We start from the raw sequence: 25,791 nt of genomic DNA, 5'->3' as shown, positions 1-25,791 counted from the left end.
GCCACAGGAGAGAACAGTAATTGCGATGAATGGGTGAGCCATTGTGACAGTTTATTTGTTTAATTTTTAGAATGCTTACTTACCGACCATGCCTGAAGATCTGAAGAAAGAAGCTAGGGGTTGGTTTCGTGAAAAACTGCAGTGGTACAGTAAGTGTTCTGCATCTCTGTTTCATGCAGTCTATGCAATTTCCTTGCCTGAACATTCATGAACAGATGAAGTCCAGAAACCTTTTCGGACATTTATGCTTGCAAAGAGCATATTTTCACCTCCCACTATAAGAGACGAGAGCATACAAATGTGAACGGAAATGTTATTGCACGAGGGATACCCATCTTAATTATTATGGCTGGAGAGTGATTTTTGTGGACCTGTCTCATACAAGGACCTGTGTGATCAGGAGGAACTTGCCTTCCTGATTAGCACTCATTAATTTCAGGAGTCCAGTGCACCAGTTGAATTTGGCCAATGCTAATTCACCTTGCAAGATTTCAAGGAGGCCTTGAGTACATCTTTGAATCTTTTCCTCTGTACATCTGGTAACCTTTTCCCATGACAGAGCTCAAAATGGAATCTCTGCCTTGGGAGACTGGTGTAGTGAATGAAGTGCCTGCCCCAATAGAGGTGACCTTGTGCAGCTAGAACCTTGATGCTGGGGATGTTGAACCTGGGAGAGAGCAACAGTGTAGGTTACTTATCCTTCCAAGGAACATGGAGACAACAACGGTGGTAACTTTCCTGTTCTTTGAGGTGTATGCTATAGGTAGTCCAGATCTCAAAAGTGTATAGAAGAGCAGGGATCACTGCTGTCCTAATGGCTGAGTTTTGTGCTGGGTCTGAGAACTTGATCTTCAACTACCCTTTTTCTTAATTGACTAAACAACAGGGAGATCCCACTATGGTTAGACATGGCTCCTTTCTTGAAGATGTTTGTGATTACAGCATCTCCAAGGTATATCCTCCTTTTCCAAAATGTGAGTGATGAGAGAGTGGATTTGTGCTTTAAGGTCTTCACTGCACCAACTGCTCCTTGTTTTGTGGTTGTCATTTGGCCCTTTTGACTTGTTGGGCAGGAGTGCTTCACCACTTTAAAAGGACTGCCGTGTGCTTCCACCATGCCTGCAGGCTGCAGTATCAGAAGGAAAGTACACAACCACTGAGCCTGTGATCACAGCACCCTCTATGAAGTGGTGTGTTCTAAGAACATGGAAACATAATTAAAGGAAGCTGATCATTTGAAGCTGTTTCACCACTTAATAAGATCATAGGTCATTGTGTGCTTCAAGTCTACTTCCCAGCCCAACTTCCATTGCTCTGATCCCCCTTGTGTTCAAAAGTCGATGGCTCTTAGTCCTGCATACACCCCACAGCTCACTGAGAAAAAGAATTCCAAAGGTTTACAAATCACAACAAAAAGAAATGTCTCATATTCTGTATTTGAAAAAGAATTGTGTCCCTTATTTTAAGATAGTGCCACCTAATTTTGAGCTCTCCTCTAAGAGGTGACACATTGTCAGCATCTTCTTGTTAATTCACCTTAGAATCTTGCATGTCTCTTTCAGGTAACCTTTGAGTTTTACATCGCACTGACATCAGAGCCAGTGTATCCTTCATTGGATACAGACATCAAAACCACATACAATGTTCCAATGCAAAGCCCTGTACAATTTCAGGGGGATTTCCTTATTTTTGTACTCCATCCCCCTTGTGTTAAAGGCCAACACAACACTTACTTTATAATTGACCTACCTAGATGTGAATTATACATTCATTTAAAGAATGTCATCTGCTGACCAGAAAGTTAAGCATTCATTGTTACTCCAATGAGATTATTCAAAAAACCTTATTATATGGGAACCACAATAGACTCGCCTTAATACAGGTCTTCCCCAGGTTATGGACAGACCATACATACAAATGATCCTTTGCTAAACTAACAGGATGGATTTTCTGGCTGCTGTGGGACTCCAGGCATCCGCTGCAGTGGGGAAGCGGGACATATCCGCATGCCTTCCCTATGCACCCCCTGAGCCGCAAGAACTGAGCCAAGCAGATCTGGGAGCGCTGAGCAGACTCGCTCGCTTTCTCACTAACCCAGTGAGGCCGACTGGTGGATGCTCTTCCCATGCCTGCTCGCTGTCCTGTCACAGCATGTTTCTCTGATCCTCTCCCACACAATTTTTGTTCTTTTCCACTTATTGTTCAGGTTATGAACAGTTCTCAGGAACAGAACCCTGTCGTAATCTGGGGAGGAGCTATATCTTAATGCCCTTGATTTGGCAAGGTGTGTCAAGTCCATTATAAAGGAGTCAAAAGGTTCCCTTGAAGTCCAGAATATATCCTGAGTAATGAAAGAAACCATAGATTATTATATGCATGCTTTATATCAAAAGATAAGTAGAGTAATACAGCTTGGAAACAGACACTTTGGCCCAACTCGTCCATGCCAACCATGGTGCCCACCAAGCTAGTCCCATTTTCCTGTGTTTGGCCTAAACCCCTCCTATCCATGTACTTATCCAAGTGTCTTTTGAATGTTGTTATTGTACCTGCCTCAACCATTTTGGCAGCTCGTTCCATATACACACCGCCCTCTGCATGAAGAAGGTGCTCGGGTCCCTTTTAAATCTTTCACCTCTCACCTTAAACCTATGCCCTCTGGCTTTTAGTTCCTCTTACCTGGGAAAAAGATTATGCACATTCACCTTCTCTATGCCCTTCATGATGTTATAAGCCTCGATAAGGTCACCCCTCAATTTCCTGCACTTCAAGGAATAAAGTCTTAGCCTGCCCAACCTCTCCCTATAACTCAGGCCCTCAAGTCCTGGCAGCATCCTCATAAATCTTCTCTGCACTCTTTCCAGTATATTGATGACTTTCCTATAACAGGGCAACCTAAACAGTACATGATATTCCAAGTGTGGTCTCGCCAATGTCTTGTAAAACTGCCACATCACACCCCAACTCCTATACTCAGTGCCCTAACTGATGAAGGTCAGCAGACCAAACTCCTCCTTCACCACCCTGTCAATTTGTGATGCTGCTTTCAGTGAACTATGTACTTGTATTCCTATGTCCCTCTGTTTCACAATACCCTCTCCTTCCACCCCCCCCCCCCCCCATCAGGGGCCTGACCATTTGCTGTATAAGTCCTACCCTGGTTTGACTTCTCAAAATGCAGCACTTTGTACTCATCCCAATTGAAAGCCGCTTGACACTCTTCACCCCCTTACCTAGCTAATCAAGATCCCCCTGTAATTTTTGATAACCTTCTTCACTGTCTATGATTGCACCTATTTTAGTATCATCCGCAAACTTACTAAACACGCTTTGTACATCCAACACATTTATATAAATAATGAACAACAAAGGTTCCAGCACTGACCTTTGTGGCACATTACTAGTCATGGGCCAAGAAACAACCTTCGATAATCATTCTCTGCTTCCTATTATTGAGCCAATTATGAATCCATTTTGCTGTCTCTCCCTGGATCCCATGCAATCTAACCTTCCAGACTAGCCTACTTTGTGGGACCTTGTCAAATGCCTTGCTAAAGTCCATATAGACAATGTCTACTGCTCTACCCTCATCTATCCTCTGGTGTTTCACTGACATTCACCATCAGTCAGGAGTTACCTTGCCAAATGAACATTCGAAGGACCACATGCAACCAAGTAACACTAATTGCAGGCAGGCACTGTGCAGGCTTTTTATCTTTCTGTAAGGAAGTCACAGGTTACTTATTGGTGTAATTTACATTCGAGGTATTTTCTGATATGAACTATTTCATTTTAAAAAAATTTTTAAGTGCTTCACACAGTGAAGAACATGTAAGTATCAATGGAAATTTTCAATTTTTGGCCTTACTTCATTTCCAAAGTAACTTGCACTTTGTATATTTCTGTCCAGCTTGCCAATGTGGTGAAGGTATTCCAGTGGGTGAGGTAAGACCCAAATTTATTGCTTCAAGATCAGGATGTTGTATAAAATTTAATTCTGCTTAACTTGCACAAATAACATTTTGCACTTCCTTTGCTCACTTCATTGCGCATCAGTGTTTAAAGAGTTACATTATTATTCATTACTTGTTGTAGTTTTAATTTAAAATTGGCATAACATGCGCACATTTTTTGCCACAAGTTAGTTAATGGCTTGACATTGACACTCATTAGTTCACTAGTTGTTGAACAGAGTTTCTCTTTGTGCTGTTCCTTGAAGACATGCTTGAGCAGTAGGGAATGGTCCAGAGTTAGGGAGGGTTATGGTGAGATTTCATCAAGGGCAAGAATTCAAGCATTTCTCCTTTAATGTTTATTGATCATGTCCACAGTGTCACTCAATGGACAGAATTCACACTGCAAAATGGGGATCAGCTCTTTAGCCACTGGGAGAAGGTCTTTGAGGAGGACTTGGCGATAAGTTTCCCTGTGGTTGGAAGAGTGACATTTGTGGTGTGATTCTTTAAGGGTCAGAGGTCAGAAAGACCCTTCTATAGTTATCACTGTCAGATTTATCTCTTTTTTGGTGGTCCTGATTACACCATCTCTGACATCCCCTGGGCAATGATGTGTGGAATTGTGACAGTCATCTTCACTGCTGAGTTTCAAAACAGTTGCAGTAGGGTGATCAAGGGTGCTCACATCAAGGATAGAGTCACAACTGAGGAAGTCTTTGGTATTCTTTCCAACAAGCATTGACTGCCTTTTGTCCTGATAAATCAGCTTCTGTTCTCAGCTCTCAGTGGGGTGAGGGTGTTTGGGCCTCGACAGTACTAGAGAACCTATGCATGTCATGGCTGTCAGTGAGTTGCTGAACCTCCTGCGTTCTTTCTGTGGGCCACCTGTTCCTTAGATCGCAGGTTTTCAACTGGACCTCTGCTTTCAGGTGCCAGTAAAGCGTTTTTTACTTGAAGCATGATTCAGCTTCCAATACTGGAATTCCTGACATTTGCATTTAATTAGGTGCTGGATCTCCTGGTCATTCCCATCAAATCAGCCCTAGTTTTTCTTGTAATCTAGTAACTGAATCACCATAGCACCATACCCAGTCCTGATCTTGGTTCAGCTCCTAAAATCGTCTCACAGACCATGAATGCAGAGGAACAAGTCTCTGCCTCATTGATCCTTTTCTCCCATGCCTTCGCTCCCCCAACCCCCTATCACACACCTAACTCTGGCTCCCCACCCAGTTTTCTGCTTCACTGCTCTTTAAAATTACAGTGTAAAATTGTAAATTGCAGGGCAGCACAGTGGCGCAGCTAGTAAAGCTGCTGTCTTAAGGCACCAGTGACCCAGGTTCACTGTTGGTGTGGAATTTACATGTTCTCCCTGTGACCACATGGATTTCCTCCCAGAAATAAAAGACGTGAAGGTTAATTGGCCACTGTATGTTGTGAGGCTGTGCATGTACATGTTTGTGTGTGAGGCCATGTGTGAGAGAGAGGGAGTTTTGTATGAGTGGATGTGTTTGTGGGTGTGAAAGGGTGTTTTTTCCCTTTTGCCACAATTGATATTAAATGTTATCATCATCAGCATTGTTGCCAAGCAGCCTAAACCAATAATTTCGCTTATTGCAGACAGTGGCCAACCTCTCTCTCTTTGCTTTGAATGTGCTGCAGTTGCAGTTTTCTGCTGGCTGCTTATGAATGATTATGTTAATAAATGTAGCTTCATTGTTCCTTCTAGTGAACAGAGTCAAGCTGACCAATAACTATGAAATTGTTTGATTGACAGTGTGGGAGACCTGTGCAGATAGCTCGATGTCCCAACTGTCATGCATTGGTTGGTGGAGAGTCTCACTTACCTACTGCTGGATTTACAAGGTTAATGGGGTATGTAACATTTATCATCAGATTAAATTTGCAGCTGGTTTGTAAATTGCTCAATGCAAATGTTGATTCTGGAATTTGAAAGACTCAAGATTGAAGGATTGGTAATCTGATTGAAGTTTTCAGGAATACTCGGGGGATTGATAGCTAGGGAGAAGATATTTTTTGCTCGTTGGGAAATGGAGGATGAGGGAGCACGGTTTATAAATTTAAAGCTAGGCCTTTCAGGATGGGGTTAGAAAACATTGTCTTGTGCAGAGGATGATAGAAATTTGGAACTTTCTTTGGTAAATGACAATCAGTACTAGGTCAGGCATTAATTTTAAATTTGAGGTTGATATATTTCTGCTAACCAAAGTGTAAGGAATATACTGCGGAGATGGTTATATGGTCAGATCTCTCAGAATGGTGTGACAGACTTGAGGGACTGAATGGCCTTTGCTGTTCCAATATTACTATGGCCCACAGCACTGGCGCTCAATCGGCATCAAGGTCGGGGTGATCCGTTGCTACTACAGGAATGGTACAAGATGAACAGGTAGCAATTTCATTTTAAAGTTTAAAAACTTAAGTCAGACCAGCCTGTGGCACCAAACCTACAGAAGATGTGTTCAAATGACAGCCCTTGCCCACTGGTGCAGTAAACTGTGCAACAATCAACCCCTATTATCCAGGTAACTCTGACCCAGGGAATGTGGGATTGGACGAGGGAAAGCAAATGGGTAAAATACCTGCCTCCTGTAGTGGAGCTGAAATTCAGGGCTCTCTTGACTCAACAGGGCTTGTGTTTCCTTTCTAGTTACCAAGATCAAATTGAGACTGGTCATGTCTTGGGAGCTGCCTCACGGAGAGATCAAGTTGTTGCCCCTGATCGACGGATGACTCCTGTTGCTTTGCTTTTACTGCGAACACTAACACATGTGTCAATGATGCTTGGAACAGTTCAACGTCATCAGGTAACCGGTTCTTTCTATTCAATGCTAACTCATTAGAGCCTGAAGTTGAGACAGAGATTCAGGAGCATTCCATGTCCTTGGCAGGCAAAGCCTGAGGGGGGTGGTTGAGCCAGCTATCAGATTTTGTCTTGCTGCTTTGTGGGTGGGGCTTATCCTGAACCGAATGACCACATTATGTCGCACAACAAGGCCCTACTGCTGCGCAGGGCCCTACCCTTTGGGATGGGGTCAGCACTTACCAGCAAGTAGACAGAGGATCTTCAGAAGGTACTTTTCCCATACAACAATTTTGGGTGTAAACAGCACAAGGTCTGGCTCATTAGAACTTCACTCAAGTTCTGTTTTTGGTCCTTTATAAAGGATAATGGTTCCGCCTCCGCTAAAATTGTAGCATCCTGAATTTTTCATAGAATCATACAGCAGAAAAATGGGCCATTTGACCCACCGAGTCCACATTGATCAACAAGCACCCATTTACACTAATCCTATTTTGTTCTCCCCAAATAACTGCAGACTAGGGACAATTTACAACAGACAATTAAACTGCCAACCAGCACATCTTTTAATAGTCATTAAATGTCTTTGATATTCAGAGATATTTCTTAAAAAAAACTTTAACATGGAAATAAATAATTAAAATTAAGTTTTTTATATATTAAAGAAATAAACAAAAACACCGACAGCACTTTATTAAACCAAGCCAAACAAAGGAACTTCCTTTCCCTGTTTCATATGCACTTTGATGATTTGGGAAGTGACTAGAACACCAGTCACAGGGAGACCATGCAGTCACAGGGAGACCATGCAAATTCCACACAGACAGAACCAGAGGGCAGGATTGAAACCAGATCACTGGAGCTGTGAGGCAACAGCTCTCAGCTATCCCACTGTATATGAATGTACTGTGCCTAGATATCGATACTGTTATTCCCAGGCCTTTAAGATTAAACTGTCATGTACAATATTTTTAAATTAAATTATGTGAGGTCGCAGTAGAGACATATGGGGGTGGTGGAGGTCTTCAGATCTGGTCCGTAACAAGGACAGACTGCGCTGATTGAAACCTGATGTTGAAAGGACGTGCTCTGTGGCCCTGATCTCACTGATAAATGCTGACTGTCCCAACCAGAAGTATCAATGTTTAACTAGCTAAATGGAAGTGAGTTTAGGACTGTGCGAGTGTATTTTCAAAAGCAGAGGTCCCGGAGTTCCTGATAAAATCAGAATCTATCAGTTTGGTGGGCTACTGGAATCCAGTAAGTTTCACCTTGCTGAAAATCTCCAGCATTTCTGAAAGAGAATCAACTGGAGGTTAGGCCTGGCGCAGAATCTGCAGCTCCCCTTGATTTCATTGCCAATTGTTGGGCAGTGAGTATGAAACCGGGAAAGGAAGTTCCTTTGTTTGGCTTGGTTTAATAACGTGCTGAGGTGTTTTTATTGATTCCTTAATGGATTTTTTAAAAATTATTTTAATTATTTATTTCAATATTAAAGTTTTTTAAAAATATCTCTGAATATCAAAAACATGTAACAACTATTAAAACTCAGCTTTTTTTTTTAGCTGGTAAAGCTAAGGACAGAGCTTTGCCGGATGCCTAAACCTTCAGGGCAGTTTTGGGAGCAGAATTTGCTCACCAGAGGTGCTGTTGTTGCTCAGCCCAAACCATCAGGGTTTAGGCCACCAAGTAAGCTCTCTGCAAGGGGAGAGTATGGGCAATGATCCAAGCAGGGGCACCAGGCCAGCAAGAAGTGTTCCGTTTTATATAAAATTGAAATGGCCTTCTTTTGTCAACTCTTACAGATCATTGCGGAAATGATTAGACCGTTGGTATCAAATGTGCCGGAGTTCTTGTGGGACCACCTTAAGAAAGATTTGGATCAACTTGGAAAGTCACTGGGAAAGAACATTGATGATGTGGCCACCTGCGTTCACCTAGTTATCGATCAACTGCTGAATCAGCCTCAAGGTAACAGAGGGGACTTGGGCTGAAATTCCTATAGCATTATATTGAGTTTCAAGTCAGAGAATTGAACACTTTAGGATTTGTGGAAGGGGACGTGCTGTACACTGAGCTCTTTACTCAAGTGTCATTATGTTTATTTTGTTTAATTTGTACACATGAATGTTATGTATAATTTATTGTAATTTCAGTCTACGTTAACTTATGTTTGTCCTCATCTGTAAAGTACTGTGCTGCTGCTGCAAAAAGCTAACTTTCATGGCAGGTATGTATGCCTATGACAACAGCAAATAAACTTGAACTTGAAGTTATTAGTTGAATGCAGTGAGTACCAGAGGCATATGAATAGCCTTCAAAACCAATTTGGCAGGTCCTAAACTTTTGTAATATTTCCATTTGTGACGTTTTGGTTGCTTTTTGGGCTTTTGATTGTATTTTACACACTTGCTTTCTATTAAAAGTATATTGCTAATATCCAGTTAAATAATTTCCTCATGAGTGAAAATATCAAAAATGTAAATCAGTTTGAATAAAGATATAAAATTAGCATCCCTTTGAAGGGCAGGATGAGATGCAGCAGCACCCAACCCAACAACGTTTGCAAAGGCATGGGGTTAATCCAAGACATGTGGGCCTTTGGTCCTGGGATGGGAGTGAGGGAAGGTGCAGGGCTCTCTGGGATATATCCCACAGAGGAAGTTACCCTCATGGGACCCATTATTACCAAGATTAAATTCCATTGCAGTTCTCCTCCCTCAACAGCTCATCTGTAGTAAGGGGGTGTGGGGCAGATTTATGAATCTCAACCATGGCCACATTTCCCTGACACAGGTCCTGAGGTAAGAGGTGGGCAGGTGTTCCAACTTGAAACTTGGCATAATCCTATAGGAAATTTAGCCCTGAGTTGTTTGTTTGTGAAGACATAGCTCCAGATATGAAGCAGTTTAACTTGTGGCAAAATACATCAGCTTGTTTGTACAGCTTCTGAGCAGCTCAGGAAATGTAAATCTTTTTTGAATTCACTTAGCTAGGCGTGACTCAATGGGCTGAATGAGCCAACTCCTGAACCATAACCTTTCTGTGATTCATACAGTGCATTTAATGGAGTATTCATTTGAATCTTAAACCAGCCTTTTATAAGTACATAATTTAGATCCTGTGTTTCGGCAGGTCTGCAGTTTAATGTGCCTATTGCCATTAGATGTAATTTATACTGAAATGACCTCAGGTTTAACTATCTCTTTTAAGTAAAAAGAAATTTGTTTACTGTGGTTCAATCTCAATCAATAGAGGTGCAGGATATCAATCCATAGATAACTAACATACATAGCAAACTTTATACTGAATTATAATCCTCTCTGTGACATTTGCCCAGGACGAGCAGCAAAGTGGAATGAATTCCTATCATCAAAGCAAGAAAGAAATGCTTGGGAAAGTCAGTTCATCGAAGCTGTTATTTCTCCACTGTTAGAGGTTAGTTAAATTACACTGTGAAACAATTCTTTCTAATGCTCAGATCTTGTACATGTGTGCATTAACACAAGTCAAAGTCAAAGTTGAGTTTATTGTTACATGCACTAGTACATGTATGCACAGGTGCAATGAAAAACTTACTTGCAGCAGCATCACAAGTACATTGCATCATATAAGCAGCATTCACAAGAAAAGCATAAACATAAATTATACACCATTTTTACAAGAAAAAGAACACAATTAGAACAAAAAAAGTCAATTTTAGTGCAAAGTGATCAGTAGTTTCAGTGGATAAGGTACAACGTTTGGTAGCAACATCAACCATTTTGTTGGACTCATTACACACAGAATGATGTCATAGAGTATTTTAAAGCAAGAGTGAGAAGGTTGGGGAGAAGGAGTGGAGAGAGCAGGCCACAGCATGATCACAGAAGAGTGCTTTTTGAGTGCTGAATTAAATAGGTAAAACACACGTCAGTTACCTGTATCTTTAAACAAATTACTTTATCAGTAGTTTGTTAACCTTGGCTCTTTAGTAGTACCCCTGCCCCTAACTCAGCTTGTCGGTTCAATCCCAACTTCAGGGTCATTATCTGATCTAGGCTGCTGCTCTAGTGCAATGCTGTGGAGATGCTGTTTTTTGGAAGATGTGTTAAACTGAGGCCCTGTCCAGTCTCCAAGGTGGACATTAAAAAAAACCCATAGCAAAATTAGAAGAGCTTCCCAATAATTATCCATCAACCAACATCTCTTGAAGAGAATATTTGGACATTTCTCTCACCAAGGTTTGCAAAACCTTGCTGTATGAAAATTAACTGCCTCATCAATCTTTGATTTAACATTGCCGAAGTATTTTCATTGGGTGCGAAGAACTCAGATGTTCTGAGAGCAAGAAAGGCACTAAATTAATCCAAGCTTTTTATTTTTGCCTGACGCTGAGCAGCCAGACTGTGCAACTTACTAGATCCTCCACAAATTGATACTAGTTATCCAGCTTTCACTAGTGATAGTGGTTAAAATTATTTAGTTCATCAATTGTTCGGGCAAGCTTCTCTTGAAAATATCAGTCCAGATTTTGTGTTTGGTATGGTGCCCGTGTTTAAATTTGTGAATCCCCCAGGTCAACCTGCTGTCCCAAACTGAGCTGATCCTCAGTGGTGAGCTCCTTGCACATGCAAATGCTGTTATGTTGGTGACAGGTGTGGGAACCAACAACATATTCTCATTAGATAGTTGTAAAGGCTTAGCCAGATATCTAGAACCTCACTTAGCCAGCAATACACATGGTCAAGCAGTGTGCAAGTTAGCATGTTGTGTGGAAGATTGGGATGTGAGAGATAACACAATGATTTTCATTGTCTTTACACCACAATTAAATGCAATTGTTCATTCTGGATGAGTCAGACAATACACGTCTAATCTTAGACTGTTAGAGAGTTTTGAAAATTCAGTCCATGATTTTAAAAAATGTTTTCTGATTAAATGTGTAGCCCACCTTCCATCCCCAAGCAAATTTGCCAGTGAACATTTATGTTACCGAACTGGTAGACTGGAAAGCTTTCCTCTGTTCTTCTCGTCCTCAGAATCTTGATAAAAGGTTGCCAGAAGTAGCCAAGCAGATGAGTTCTGATGACAGAATCGGTGGGAGTCCAATTGTTAAAATGCTGTATGGAGATCCATCAGATTTGCTGACCTTTCCTCGTAACACTCTGGATTGTTCCTCTGCCTGGAAATGTCAGCGTCGAACATGTATAGAGAACTTCACTCACGTTGTTGAGCAAAAGGATGGAAAGGAACTGACACCTATTCTGTGGCAATTTCTTCAAAAGGTAACTGAAGTGCTTTTTCACTGATTTAATCATCAAAGGAGAGTTCTCAGTGAGAGTGACAGGAGCATTTAAGCAATAAACTTTAAAGTGCCAAAATGGTAGAATATGTCAGAAACTTTTCCAACTCTTGAAGGATTGCAACACACCAGCTTCACTGCTCAAACTTGCAGCCTCCAAGTCAGATACAGTCACTATAAATGTATTGCTGCTCTATCATCATCATCGAGTCTCCATCCTGGAGCTCCCCAGCCAACAGCATTGTGGAACTATTATCACCTTCACCTTGGCCTTTTCAAGGGAATTTAGGGATAGGCAGTAATGTTGCCCTTGCCAGCAATGCATCTATCCTGTAAGACGGATGATACAAACACTATTCCCAAGATCCAGTGTTTAAAAGTCCTACTGGTTCTACCCTTTTAATCATTGTCTGTTTGTTGGTGTTCCCTGGCCTCTCCAGCTGAAATAATTGAGCTACGCTAGCATAATTCAATCTCTCAGCATCTCATAAACCTCAACCAATTGTCACTGCTTTTCCACAACATACAGATCCAGCTGTCAAAGCCTGTTTGAATACGTAAGATGTATCCTTTCCAAAGGATCAGAATTTATCACTGTGTACACTATTATAACTGAAGCCTAACCAAGGACTTTTATAAAATTATAACACATTGTTTTTGTGAGTAGAATCTATATATGTTGTATTCTTTAGCAATTACCTCACAAAACTCTTAGAGGTGTACACCATAAGACTCCGATCTCTTTCACCATTATTACAATGCTGTAAGTGAAGACAGGATCTGTCCATGTGTATAATACTAAGTATTTCCATGTTAAACATCATAAACTCAGATCCATTGTCTTAACATATCCTGGCTGACATCACTTTATTGGATACAGATTTGACTGTGATCATGGCCCTGCTTGGTCTATATAATTCAGTAATTTGCATATTTGCCAAAGAGTGAAAAGGGAGATGGTGAAGAATGCCTGCCTTGTAATTGGATTTTCTGTGTTTGTCAGATACAGGAAAATCTGCTGTCACATAACTGTTTTGTCATTGAAATAACAAAGCTACAAAGTGTTTTATTGTGTTCACTAAATATACTAATCAATAAATGTCATATAAAAATGTTATGGGCATACTTAGGAATAATATGATATCTTTGATGTCACTGGTGCTAACACTTCCAGTCTGTTTATTGGTTCATCACGTTGGCCTGAGCTACTGTACTGTGGATTCAAACTCCCATTTAAAAAGCACCAACCTGTACAGAGGTCCTCTAATGTGAGGGGCAATTTTTACTCCCCAGTGGGAATGTTGCTGAGCATAAGGTCTGGGATTGGCTTCGGGAAGACTCAGCTGCCTTTTAATAACCAAACCTTTTTAGTATGCTTCTTGACTTAACCTAAACTCCTGGAGACAGTTGCCAGCCATTACAATTAGGCTGCTTGGAGGCCAGGTGCCAGGGAATGATTTCATGGAATCATTGATTCATACAGCACAGAAACAGACCCTTCACAGACCAACTCCACCCTAACCATCAAGAACCCATTTACACTAATACTACACTAATTACATTTTACTCTGCACACTTTCCCTTCAACTCCCCCAGACTCTACCACTCACCTACACTCTAGGGACAATTTATGGTGACCAATTAACCTACAAACCCACTCTTCTCTGGGATGTTGGGAGGAGACCAGAATACCTGGGGGAAATTGGTGTGGTCACAGGGAAGATGTGCAAACTCCACATAGACAGCACCGTTGGTTGGGATTGAACCCATTGGAGCCATGAGGCAGCAGCTCTATGAGCTGGGCCACCTATCTAAAGGAAATTGTAGCAGAGAGCTGGGTGAGGAAAGTCACATCAGGGTTTAATGAGGCACAAGGACTCCTCTTGGGCCTCTCGTATCCCATCTCCCACTCTTCCTAGGGCACAAAGGGGACTGTACAAAAGCAAGTCATTTACTCTTACTGGCCCTCTGTTGCATCATTGCTTCTCCCTCCAGACCCCAGGTAAAAATTAATCTCAGTAGAGACTTCTCTGCTTATTTTGGAAGGATCCCCTTTGGGTGGGTCCAGGGCAGAGAGGAACAGAATGGTGATGCATCCTGCTCCATTGAAGCTGGCCTCTGCCAGTTTCTGCATGGCTCAGGGCAGGTGCTAAACTCAATGCCAATGTCTCAGTGCCCAGCAAAACGTTCCTGACTTCTCACCCCTCCTCTGATTTCCTTTCCCGTATGGTATATTTTCAACTGGTTCCAGTTGGTTGTGAAAAGCCAGACAGCTTCACAACATTTTACTTAAAAGAATTCTCAAATTGGAATTTCAGTTGTTGCTAAGTTTAAGCAAATGGTTTAATTTTGTGTGATGAATAATGTGCTGTTATTAACTATCAATTCTCCCTAAATTGCTGCACAGATTTCACCATGCTTTGTTCTATTTTTGTGACTCTCATTAAACCTTCCCAATGTAAAATTCATGGTGTTCTACAAAGTCAGCTGAAAAAACATTGATTTCCATCAGGTAGTTGAACATTAAACCCTTCGCTCTGTATTTATTCAGAGCTGCGTAATAATTCTGCCAACTGGTGGAGAGCAGCAAGATTTGCAGCTGAGGAGAATTGCTGAAGAAAACTGGTGTTCTACATTGATCACTTAAGATAATTTGTTGGCACAGCTAGCATTTCATAACAATCCTTAATTCTCCTTGAAATGTGTAATCAGATGAGTTTTCACAAGAGTCCATTACTGAACCAATTGTTTATTACAAAACATATTTAATTACCTGAAATTATACTCCTTGGTTCCACCAGGCATTTGAACATGTATCTGGTTCTTTGGTTATGCTAATGAATGTCTAGACTAATTACAATAACTATACTACTCTGATAATGATATATGCCTTGGCTATTGTTTTTTAGGAACGTTATATTAGGATGCTTAAGTATTTGCCTGATCTTATTGAACTTCAGTATGAGTTAATCAGGACATTCCAATGCAGCTCAAGTGTGAAATCTAAGAAAATTTCCCAATTTCTTCAACAAATTCCTTCAGGTAAAAGGTTCTTGCTATTTTAATGCTAACAATATTGATCTGCAAACTAGTTATACCAACATATTACTATGAAAACAATGGGGGTGTGCGCTGTGCAATAGATTGAAATTCTTCGATGAAGTAAGCTTCTGCTTGACTAATCTACATGATGGCTGTGAGATAATTGAAAGGCATAAAATAGAGGTATGGGCCAATTTATTACGAACACAACAGTGGTATTAAGAATCTGTTTCATGACATTAGGCTTATTTTTGGTTTGTTTTTGTTTGCCTAGGTCTACGAGGCCAAAAGCACAACTTTGAGAAATGGATCAAGATTTTCTTACAGCTATGGAATGAGCTGCGACTGTTATTGGCAAAAATTAGTGAGTGTGTTGTAGCTATTGGCTCCACTTTGGGTTTCTTTCCTTTTGATTCATACTGGGTGGTAATACTCTTCCTGACTTGCTGTGGCTTCCAACCAATTTTGACAGCAGCCTTCAGCTAGCCAGTACACCAGAGATTCCAGAGTTCCATGTACACCCTCATTAATCTATGAGGTTGTTGCCTATATCTCAAACATTTCAGGTATCCATGTGTACATTTCTGACATTAAGTGCTCTTCCAACACACAACTTGGCTCAAGCATTGCTTAGGCCTGTTGAAGATAAACTAATCTATGTCTATATACTGTAGAACTGGGCTGCTTTAGTGCATGGAGACTAATAGAACTTAGAACACTAGATAAGTTAGATGAGATCTTTATTAATCACACGTACATCGAAACACACAGTGAAATACATCTTTGGCGTAGTGTATTCTGGGGGCAGCCCACAAGTGTCGCCACGCTTCCGGCGCCAACAAAGCATGCCCACGACTTCCTAACCTGTACGTCTTTGGAATGTGGGAGGAAACTGGAGCACCTGGAGGAAACCCACGCAGACATGGGGAGAACGTACAAACTCCTTACAGGTAGTGGCAGAAATTGAACCCGGGTCTCTGGCGCTGTAATAGCGTTACGCTAACCGCTACACTACCATGCCTGCCCGCTACAGCGCAGTACAGGCCCTTCAGCTCACAATGTTGTGCTGACATTTTATCCTGCTCTAAGATCCATCTAACCCTTCCCTCCCACGTCGCCTCCCATTTCTCTATCATTCATGTGTCTATCTAAGAGTCTCTTAAATGTCCCTAATGTATCTGCCCCTACAACCTCTGCAGGCAGTGTGTTCCAAGCACCCACCACTCTCTGTGTAAAAAAAAACTTACTCCTGACATACCCCTTATACCTTCCTCCAATCACCTTAAAATGATGTCCCCTCGTGTTAGCCATTGTTGCACTGGGGAAAAGTGTCTGACTGTCAACTTAACTGTTCAATGGTTCAACTTAACTGGAAGACCATTGAAGTGCAGAAATGGGGAATCTTACTGCATCATTGCAGAACATAGCATAGAAGGAGGCAATTCCACCCATCATGTCCACTTTTAGGTGTATAGACATGATGGTGGTGGACGTTTAGGCAGTAGACATGGGTTATATGGACTCCAGTTAGGCCTTTGATAGGGTTCCACGTGATAGGCTGCGCTGGAAGGTTAGATTGCATAGAATCCAGGGAAACCTGGCTAATTAGGTACACAATTGGCTTCATGATAGAAAGCAAAGGGTGATGGTGGAAGTTCTTGTTTCTCAGACTGGAGGCCCGTGACTAGTGGTGTGCCTCAGGGGTTGGTGCTGGGCCCATTGTTGTTTGTCATCTATATCAATGATTTGGATAAGAATGTACAAGACATGGTTGGTAAGTTTGCAGACGACACTAAAATAGGTAGTATAGTGAACAATTAAGGTTATCAAAAATTACGGGGATCAGTTGAGTAAGTGGGCCAAGGAATGGCAAATGGAGCTTAATTCAGATACGTGTAAGGTGTTGTATCTTGGAAAGTCAAATCCAGGTAGGACTTTCACAGTGAACAGCAGGACCCTGGGGAGTGTTGTAGAACAGAGGGACCCCTTGGAGTACAAGTACATGGTTAACTGGAAGTGGAGTCACAGGTAGACAGGGTGGTGAAGAAAGCTTTTAGCACGCTGGCCTTCATAAGTCAGGGCATTGAGTATAAAAATTGGGAGGTGGTGGTGCAGTTGTATAGATGCTGGTGAGGCTGCACTTGGAGTGTTGTGTTCAGTCTTGGTCGCCCTGCTATCAGGAAGGAGTGCAGAAAAGATTTACAAGGATGCTGCCAGGACTTGAGGGACTGAGTTAAAGGGAGAGGTTGGACAGGCAAGGACTTTATTCCTTAGAGCATAGGAGACTGAGGAGTTATCTTGCAGAGGTGTATAAAATCATGAGGGGCATAGATAGGGTGAATGCACTCTGTCTTTTTCCCAGAGATGGGGAATCAAGAACTAGAGGGCATAGGTTTAAGGTGAGAGGGAAAAGATTGAAGAGGAACTTGAGGGGCAACTATTTTACACAAAGGGTGGTATCTATGTGGAATGAGCTGCAGAGAAGGTGGTTAAGGCAGGTACAATAACAACTTTTAAAAGACAGTTGGACAGGTACATGGATTGGAAAGGTTTAGAGGGTTACGGGCCAAATGGTGGCAACTGGGACTAGTTTTGATGGGGCGTCTTGGTCAGCACAGACCAGATGGGCCGAAGGGCCTGCTTCTGTGCTCTATGACTCTATGTCTGTGTCAGTCAGAAAAGAACCACTTCCAGCCTAATCTCACCCACTATGCACTAGGTATGTAGCCCTGCAGGTCATGGCTCTTAAAGTACACATCCAAGTACTGTTTAAATGTGAGAGTTTCTGCCAGTGTTCCAGGCCCTATCCAGCCTCCGGGTGAAATAGATTTTCCTCGCATCCCCTGCAAGTTCTGCCAATTACTTTAAATCTACCCCTCCTGGTTTTTGAACCCTCTGTTGAGGGAAGTATGTCCTTCCTATTCAAGGCCTTAATTAAACATACCCTCACCCAAAGAAAACAAACCATGTCCATCCAATCTTTCATTGCTGGAATTTTCCACTCAGGGCAACATCCTGGTCAGTCTCCTCTGCACCCTCCCCACTGCTGCTGTACCTTTGCTTATCAGGAGCTTTTTGATTCAGGGAAACTGAAATTCTAAGTTTTAAGTGATTATTTAGACAAGAACATAAGCTTCACAACTTGAACTTGGAAAAGATCCTTTCGATAATCCAAAATGACAACCCTGTCATTGTTGGCCACTATTGAACCATGCAGCATGTTACTTCATCGTTTCTATATCCCAAGGACTTTCTTGTGGAATGCAGAATCAACACATTTCTTTTTAAACTAACTCAACCAGTTTACATCCTCTGTGCAGACCAAAGTACCGGTCTGTCTGATGGTTTACAACTAGCCTTGAGTTGCACGTGGCTCCATCTGATGCAATGCTTGCAAGTTCTCCTTTGCTTCCATTTGATTATCATAGCTGTATCTTATCACTCGTGTTCATCTTAGTTCTTCAGCAAACCCAATCACACCGTGTATATTTGTCACTGATCGAGGTGTATTTTCAATTTTTTTTTGTTTTCCAGATCCAGCGATTCCACAAGAACTGCAGCAGGATTTAACTTTTGAGAGTCCCATCGAAGTTTTGTTGCCCCAGCAACAGGGTCTGGGACTTGGCGCCACTGCACTAACCAAGTTTCTCATTGAGGTTCAAAATGATCTCATTGGGGCCATTAGTGGGCGTGAAAAGTAAGCGCTTTTCTGCTTCTCTTTCATGTGAATGCTTTAAGGTGAATGCAAAGGAAAGGTCCCCCCTCTCCCCACCACCACCATGAGTGAACCCATGTGATACTGACTAGGTGCAGTGTTTCCTTAATGTTTCCTGGAGAGTACGTTGGCCAACATACTTCGCTAGCCCAGATTCTGCTGACTACTAGCCAGTGGGTTTAAAGGGAATCCTGAGCTATGAGGCATTCCCTGTTCAGTTCCTCCGAGACTTCTGTGCATGTGTGTTAAACTTGGAAATTGGAGTTGAGCTGGAGGTCGAGTGCCAGGGCAACTGACTGCGGCCCGATAGTGGAGCAGAGATGTGCCGAAGGGAGAGACTGGATGTGGCAATGACAATATACAGGCGGACACCACCGGGAGCAAGTCCAGCCATTGGGATGTGTCCAGGGCAATCTGGCCTGTTGCTTTTTCATCAGTATTATCATTAGTTATTTAGGAGTGAAAAATAAATGCATTTATGGATAATTTACAGGTTATTTTTATTTCCTGGTAGATTGTCTATCAGCCCAGAGGTGATATTAGATGCACATTTAATTCTCTGTGACCCTGACAAAGACCTCATCCCACTGGTTCTGTCAAACTGCCAGTACACCTTGGAAAAAGGGCAGGAGACATTACCCGAATACGATATCAGTAACATTGAGCGGCAGCTGATACGACAGTTCCTGAAAGGGAAACCTACAATTGTTCAGTCGGTAAGTTTGTTTTTTTTAATTATGAAGATTCTGCTCAACCTGGAGGAATGGAACCAATTTATATTCACATTTCTCTATTACAGAAAATTCCCAAGTATGTAGCAAGGCGTGAAAGAGATTATTCAACCATCTTTCAGGAGCTGAAAACAAAAATACCTCAGGTAATTATTTTGCTCGAGCAAAATCAATTTTGCAATCTGGATGCAATACCATAAAATTGCAAGAAAAAAAACTTTGTTATTTGCATCTCAAGGTAGATTGCTTGTAGGTTTCTTTGTAGTGCAGCTGCTATACTACACTGTCTAATAGTTCAATTTCAATGCCATTGATAGGCAAAAGTGCAGCATGTAAGTATATTCCTAGCTAAGTATGAGATATATTTTTGGCTACATGCACAGTGGCACAGTTGGCAGAGTTGCTACCTCTTGACCCAGGTTCAATCCTGACCTCTGATGCCAAGAGTGCAGCTGGTAGAGCAGCTTCCTCACAGCTCCAGCAACCCAGACCTGACTTCTGGTGCTGTCTGTTGGAGTTTGTCCCTTTTCTCTGTGCCTACGTGGATTTCCTCCAGTTGATTCACTTTCCTCCTACATCCAAAAGATGTGCAGCTTGGTAGGTTGATTGGCCACTGTAAATTGCCCCTAGTGTTTAGAATCTGGGGAGAGTTGATGGAAATCTGGAGAGGATAAAATGGGATTAGTGTAAGTAGGTGTTTTTCCATGCTGTATGACTGTGGAAAATGTTGGGAACTTGCTAATGAAAATAAATAACTCTAATTCTTCTGGAAGTTGTTATACGGTTGTATATTAATGTGTACTTTTTGTTTGGTAGGGTGCTGTGAAGGGTTTGAGTTTGGATTGATCTTAATCTGTACTTATGTTGGGTAGATGGGTTGATCACCATGATCCCTCTATTGCCAGTGAGAAATCTAAAAGAAATCAATAATTGAGTCTCATTTTCAATTACCAATAGATAGCTGGCCAATTTTGTTTTAAGGGCATGGAATGAGAGGCTGGCATGGAGCAAGGACTGTGGTTGCAGAGAAAGTGCCATCCAATCCCAGCCATTGGGATGTGTCCAGGGCAGTCTGGCCTGTTGCTTTTTCATCAGTATTATCAGTTATTTAGGAGTGAAAAATAAATGCATTTATGGATAATCAATTTTGGTTGATTGGTTTTTGGCTTGTTTAGTTCCAAGAGAAACATGCACTGATGTCATGTTCAAGCACCACTGGTGTACTGTTTTGTTGCCTTTTCATCTTCACAGTAATTTTTTTACGATTTATGTGGGATGAAGTGAGGTGTTTGTTTATTAACACATTAGTCACGAATCCAGCACAAAGCACATTTGCTACACTTCCTATTATATAGTAACAACACATACTGCTGCTGAATGTAAGGTACCTAGATTGAGTCATTAAACATTTATGGCATATCAGAGAATAATAATGCAATGCAATGCAGTATTAGTGTTCAAGTGTATATTAAGTGCAGCCCCACAACAATTCTGGGCTGGTTGAAAGACCTGTTGCATAAATGTTGCCAAGTTGATGTTAGACAGAAAGGCTCAGCAAGAGTCAGATTTAACAGGCCTCTTCTCTGTATGGCCATCAAAGGCCGTGCAGGCAAGGTTCAGTAGGTTGATTCCTGGGATGATAGGGTTAATGTATGAAGAAAAGTCAAACAGATTGGAATAAAGAAGAATATGAGCTGATCTTATTGAAATGTATGGTACACTGAGGGGGATTGACAGGGTGGGTGTTGAGAGGGTGTTTCCGCTAATGGGGATATCAAGAACGAGGGAAGAGAGTTTCATTATAAGGAGCCACCTCTTTCAGATGAAGATAAGGAGGAATTTCTTTTCTTAGAAGAGCGTGAATCTTAGGAATCCTCTACCCCACAGAACTAGGTAGGTGGAGACTGATAGATGTTTAAACTGCAAGGGAGTCGAGGAGTAGAGGGAGAGAATAGGGATGTGGTGTTGGAGCGAAGATTGAATCACCTATGATCTCGTTGGATGGTGCAGCAGCTTTGAGGGCCCGACTGACCTACTCCTGTTTCTTGTGTTCCAATGTACTTCAGTTTACTCACCTTGAAGTCTGTGACGGATCATTCCCAGTTCTTCTTCTTTCTGTACTATGGTGTAAAATGCTGCTGTTTACTATTTTTAGGGAACTTGTGTGCCCTCATGTCAATCATCAAATTGACGAATTCACCCTCACACTTGTCCGATTTATCAAGGGACAATGTATAAGACGGGTCCATTCCACATCCGGCTCTAGTTCTGGCAACTGGACCCTTCCCATATTTCTTGCATGTACAAACAGACCCCAGCCCTGGCTCTCACTCTGTTCATTGGTGTTATTGTGGTCTAGCCAATGGGTTTCTTGGCACTTATCCATGACAGCAGCACGACATATCTTTGTTTCCACTTCATGGCTCATCCTGGCTGAACTGATACCGTAAGCCAGTCCATTGTGCAGAGTCATGGAGTCTGAAAGCACAGAAAGGGCCTTTCATCCCACCATGTCCATGCTGACCACTGTACCTGCCAATACCAGTCCCATTTATCCAAGTTCGATCCGCAGCCTTCTGAGCCTCAGCAGTTCAAGTGCTTGTCTAGATGCCGCTTAAATATTCATAGAATTGTACAGCATGGAAAGGGGCCCTTTGGCCCACTACGTCAATGCTGACCTTCCTGCCCATCTACACTAAACCCAACTGTTGTGAGAGTATCTCTGCAGTTCAGTGGTTCTAACTCGGGTACAGTTCGTGACCATATTAATTCCGCTACCTAAATCTTTCCCTACCCAAGGTAAGCTGGCATACATTCACAGTGCATGTATTCTGATTAAATGTGGACCCACAAAACCAGTCAGAACAATAAACATACATTGATCAAACTATCATGACACACAGTCTGTTTCTTGTTATTTTCCTTTTGGTTTTCTCCCTCTGCTTGGGCATTGTATTCCCAGTCAGCCTTCCAACCACGTCGACTGGATGTAAGCAGGAGGAACACCATAATGCAAATCATTCAGACTTCTTCCATTATTATCACCCAGATCAATAAAGCATTGGCCATGCGGTGTACACTTAAAGTTCCAACAATTTGATTCAAAGTAAATTGAGGAGAGAATATTAATCCTTCTGTTGATCACTTCTTCCCTTCTGTTCAGGAAATATTGTCACATTCCGTCTGCACTACAGTGACAACATCGCTGAAGTCCTACAGTGACATTTGCGATGCTCTGGATATTATTGAGATTGTAGTTGGATTCCTCGCGACTGCAGGAGGAGCCCAAGATTACCAGCTTCTTACTTATCTCAAAGAAACCTTACGAATGGATCGACGAGTGTTAGCCTGTGTCAGCAAGGTCTGTATTCATGGTTGCTATTACAGTCACTATCTGGAAAAGGTTTGTGCCAATAAACACTGAATCTCCAGCACAGAAACACGATTTGCCTTTTCATCTTTAAATTGTCATTCTAACAGCATTAGCCCTCACATGTAGCTAGCAAAATCTGACAGGACTTGGCAGGCTGGGTGCAGGGAAGATGTTTCCTCTGGTTGAGAGGCTAAGAACCTGGTGTCTCAGTCTCAGGATATGGGGTAATACTCTTAGGAGAAATTTCTTCACACAGAGGGTGGTGAACCTGTGGAATTCTCTACCACATAAGGCTGTGGAGGCCAAGTTGCTGAATATGTTTAAAAAGATGCATAGACTTTGAGACATCAAAGGCTTCAATGGGTATGTGGAGAGAGTGGGGATATGGTGTTGAGATAGAGCATCAACCATGATCACATTGAATGGCAGAGCAGGCTTGAAGGGCTGAATGGCCTACCCTTGCCCCTATTTTTCTATTCTATGTTCACAATCTTTCTTCGCTGTTTCCTAAGTAGCTGCTGCCTCTAACAATAGACTATTTGGATTACTTTTGGAATTGTCAAGAGAAGTTATTTGGAGAACGCCTCCTCACTTCTCTGAGGGTTTTCTTGGCACATTTACCCATTTATTCGCCATGTCTAATCCTGTATTGTTTAAAAAATATTGCTCTGAACACTAATGTGGTTTTAGCAACACGAGTATTTGTGGGTAATATTCTGTACATATTACAGATAAACAAATTTCACACATGAACGTTTATGCCTTTTAATTAATGAAGTAATGCAGCCCCAAAATAAACTTTCACTCTGCTTTCATGTTACCACTTTATTAGCAACCACACACCAAATGTTAAACCGTATGTGGATAGACTGTGCGAACAAGGGTACAGAGATCACATGATTTTGCAGCATGCTATCTGCAGTTAATCTTTCAATACTGCCAAACATAAACTTGGCTTCTATTGGAACAGTAGCTTTATTTTCCGTTTCCTTTAAATTTTGGGGGCTATTGTATCATTCAGGATGCTTTTGTTCCTTTTTTGCTAGGCTTTTGAAGGGTGCAAATTGAAGCATGCTATCTCCCTTTGGCAACTTCTGTCATCTTGGAAATCTGAGGTCATGCTAAGCACCAAAAAGGTAAGAATACTAACACCCATATTCATGTTATCAGCACAATTATTAAATTGAAGCAGCATAAATTACACAGATTAGAAAAGGGTAATGGCTTATGTATTGGGAAGAAACCTGCATAAGTTACATCAGAGGTGTTCTAAGCTTCACTTGTATTACATTATCACCTGACTTTACATAGTATAATTATTGATTGTTATGATTAACTCTAACATTTTTGAGAGTGAGACTTGCTGTTCGTTAAGATTTTGTTTGCTCCTCTGTCCATTGAACCAGCTACAGATGGGAACAAGCATACCCAGGAATCCCTCCTTTCTCCTCGCACCCTCTCCCTTTCTCTTTCTCGGTCCCATCAACCCCCCTCACTTTCCCCTCTCATCGCATTATCCTCTCTCTCCCTTTCCATCTATCATGTGATTACTTGCAGTCTACCCACTTTCACTCTGATCTCTTTTCTATTCAACTTCCAACATAAACCTTACTTGGTACACTTTGCTGAACCCCATGCTGCCTAATAAAAATGGCTGCCTGGTTCAAGGGTGTGGCCATAGTGACACCATTTCAACATGAACTAATTTTAGTAAAATAATCCCTTGAACATATTATGGATAAATGTACTTAATATATTTACATTAGAACACCACTATTCTGTAATGATGGAATAAGACACTCACAGAGCAAGCTAACATGCTCTGATACAAAGTATTTAGACCAGAGAAAGAGAGCATTTGGCTAAATGAGTCCATGTGATGTTTACACTCCACACAAGAATCTTCCTATCCTTCCTTCTAATTGCATTGGTATAAATTCTGTCTTTTCATGCTAATGTGCTTACCTAGCTTCTGTTTGAAGTTATGCACACTATATGCTCAAAATATTCCCCATGATCGCATGTTCTTTTGGACTTATCAGTAACTATATTTGTGGTATCTAATTCTGGTCTCTTCATCATGGAATCCAAATTAGTCAACTAAAAGTTTAGTCACATCCAATATTTCTGAAAATTCAGAGAGATGGATTTGACATTAGTTCTTTTTATTCCTTTGCTCTGACAGGACCCTTTTGAGAGGATCCCTGACACTTACAAGGAACGGTTGCTTCCTGTCGAGGAGGCAGTGCTGAAGACATTTTTTGCAAGTACTGACATCAATGCATTTCTCTGGGAGCTCCATGAGATCCTGATGCTGAAGACTACCCACAGCAATATAGAGGATAACTTTCAACCAACTTGGGGGTAATGTATGCCAGTAGTTGCAATATTCCTAAAGGGAGAGAGGGTGCAACTGGTTGGCTTCTCCGCATCTGGAAGAGACATTAAGTTAGGCAGATAAATGGTTTCCGATCCATTTCCCCGTGCTCCCTGATTTACTTTCTATTTTCCTTGATGAATTGTAAAATTGGATCAAATGTATAAAGGGCAGCCCATGACTTTCTTTCAGTTTACTGCTGGTTGGCTTGAGCTAATGTTACCTTGTGTGTAACATTTGAACGTTTACCAAGACTGAGCTTTGGAACAGTAGTTCATACACTGGGACTTTTCTGGGAATTGCCTGACATCCTGTGGTAAGTTTCAGGAGGTTCAAGGTTCCTGCATGATTGCCAAAATCCTGAATTTCCTGCTGCATACTTGGGTATTGTTGACTACATTCCCCTCACTCCATTGACAGGAAATTCCGGGCTATTGTGTAAAGACATCAAGCACACAGTATCTGTCAATCTCTGAGAACCCCGTCCAT

The 25,791-nt window shown here is 41.7% G+C and overlaps 1 protein-coding gene across 1 annotated transcript in view; it reads left to right on the top strand.

The window, feature by feature from the left end:
* Positions 1 to 25,791, top strand: part of LOC127579814 (E3 ubiquitin-protein ligase rnf213-alpha-like) — a 126,613-nt gene that overhangs the window by 98,439 nt on the left and 2,383 nt on the right. Inside the window, exons 60-74 of the mRNA XM_052032764.1 lie at positions 71 to 149; positions 3,911 to 3,945; positions 5,734 to 5,831; positions 6,628 to 6,784; positions 8,586 to 8,751; positions 10,121 to 10,218; positions 11,802 to 12,047; positions 14,974 to 15,106; positions 15,381 to 15,470; positions 18,641 to 18,803; positions 19,336 to 19,537; positions 19,621 to 19,698; positions 22,716 to 22,913; positions 23,972 to 24,061; positions 25,111 to 25,289. Coding sequence (XP_051888724.1) covers positions 71 to 149; positions 3,911 to 3,945; positions 5,734 to 5,831; positions 6,628 to 6,784; positions 8,586 to 8,751; positions 10,121 to 10,218; positions 11,802 to 12,047; positions 14,974 to 15,106; positions 15,381 to 15,470; positions 18,641 to 18,803; positions 19,336 to 19,537; positions 19,621 to 19,698; positions 22,716 to 22,913; positions 23,972 to 24,061; positions 25,111 to 25,289 — 2,012 coding nt within the window. The remainder of the gene's footprint in view (positions 1 to 70; positions 150 to 3,910; positions 3,946 to 5,733; positions 5,832 to 6,627; positions 6,785 to 8,585; positions 8,752 to 10,120; positions 10,219 to 11,801; positions 12,048 to 14,973; positions 15,107 to 15,380; positions 15,471 to 18,640; positions 18,804 to 19,335; positions 19,538 to 19,620; positions 19,699 to 22,715; positions 22,914 to 23,971; positions 24,062 to 25,110; positions 25,290 to 25,791) is intronic.

Source organism: Pristis pectinata, chromosome 18 (assembly GCF_009764475.1).
Source record: "Pristis pectinata isolate sPriPec2 chromosome 18, sPriPec2.1.pri, whole genome shotgun sequence".
NCBI classification, from domain to species: domain Eukaryota; kingdom Metazoa; phylum Chordata; class Chondrichthyes; order Rhinopristiformes; family Pristidae; genus Pristis; species Pristis pectinata.
The sequence above is the reverse complement of the archived record's forward strand: the minus strand, read 5'-3'. Positions and strand labels throughout refer to the sequence as shown.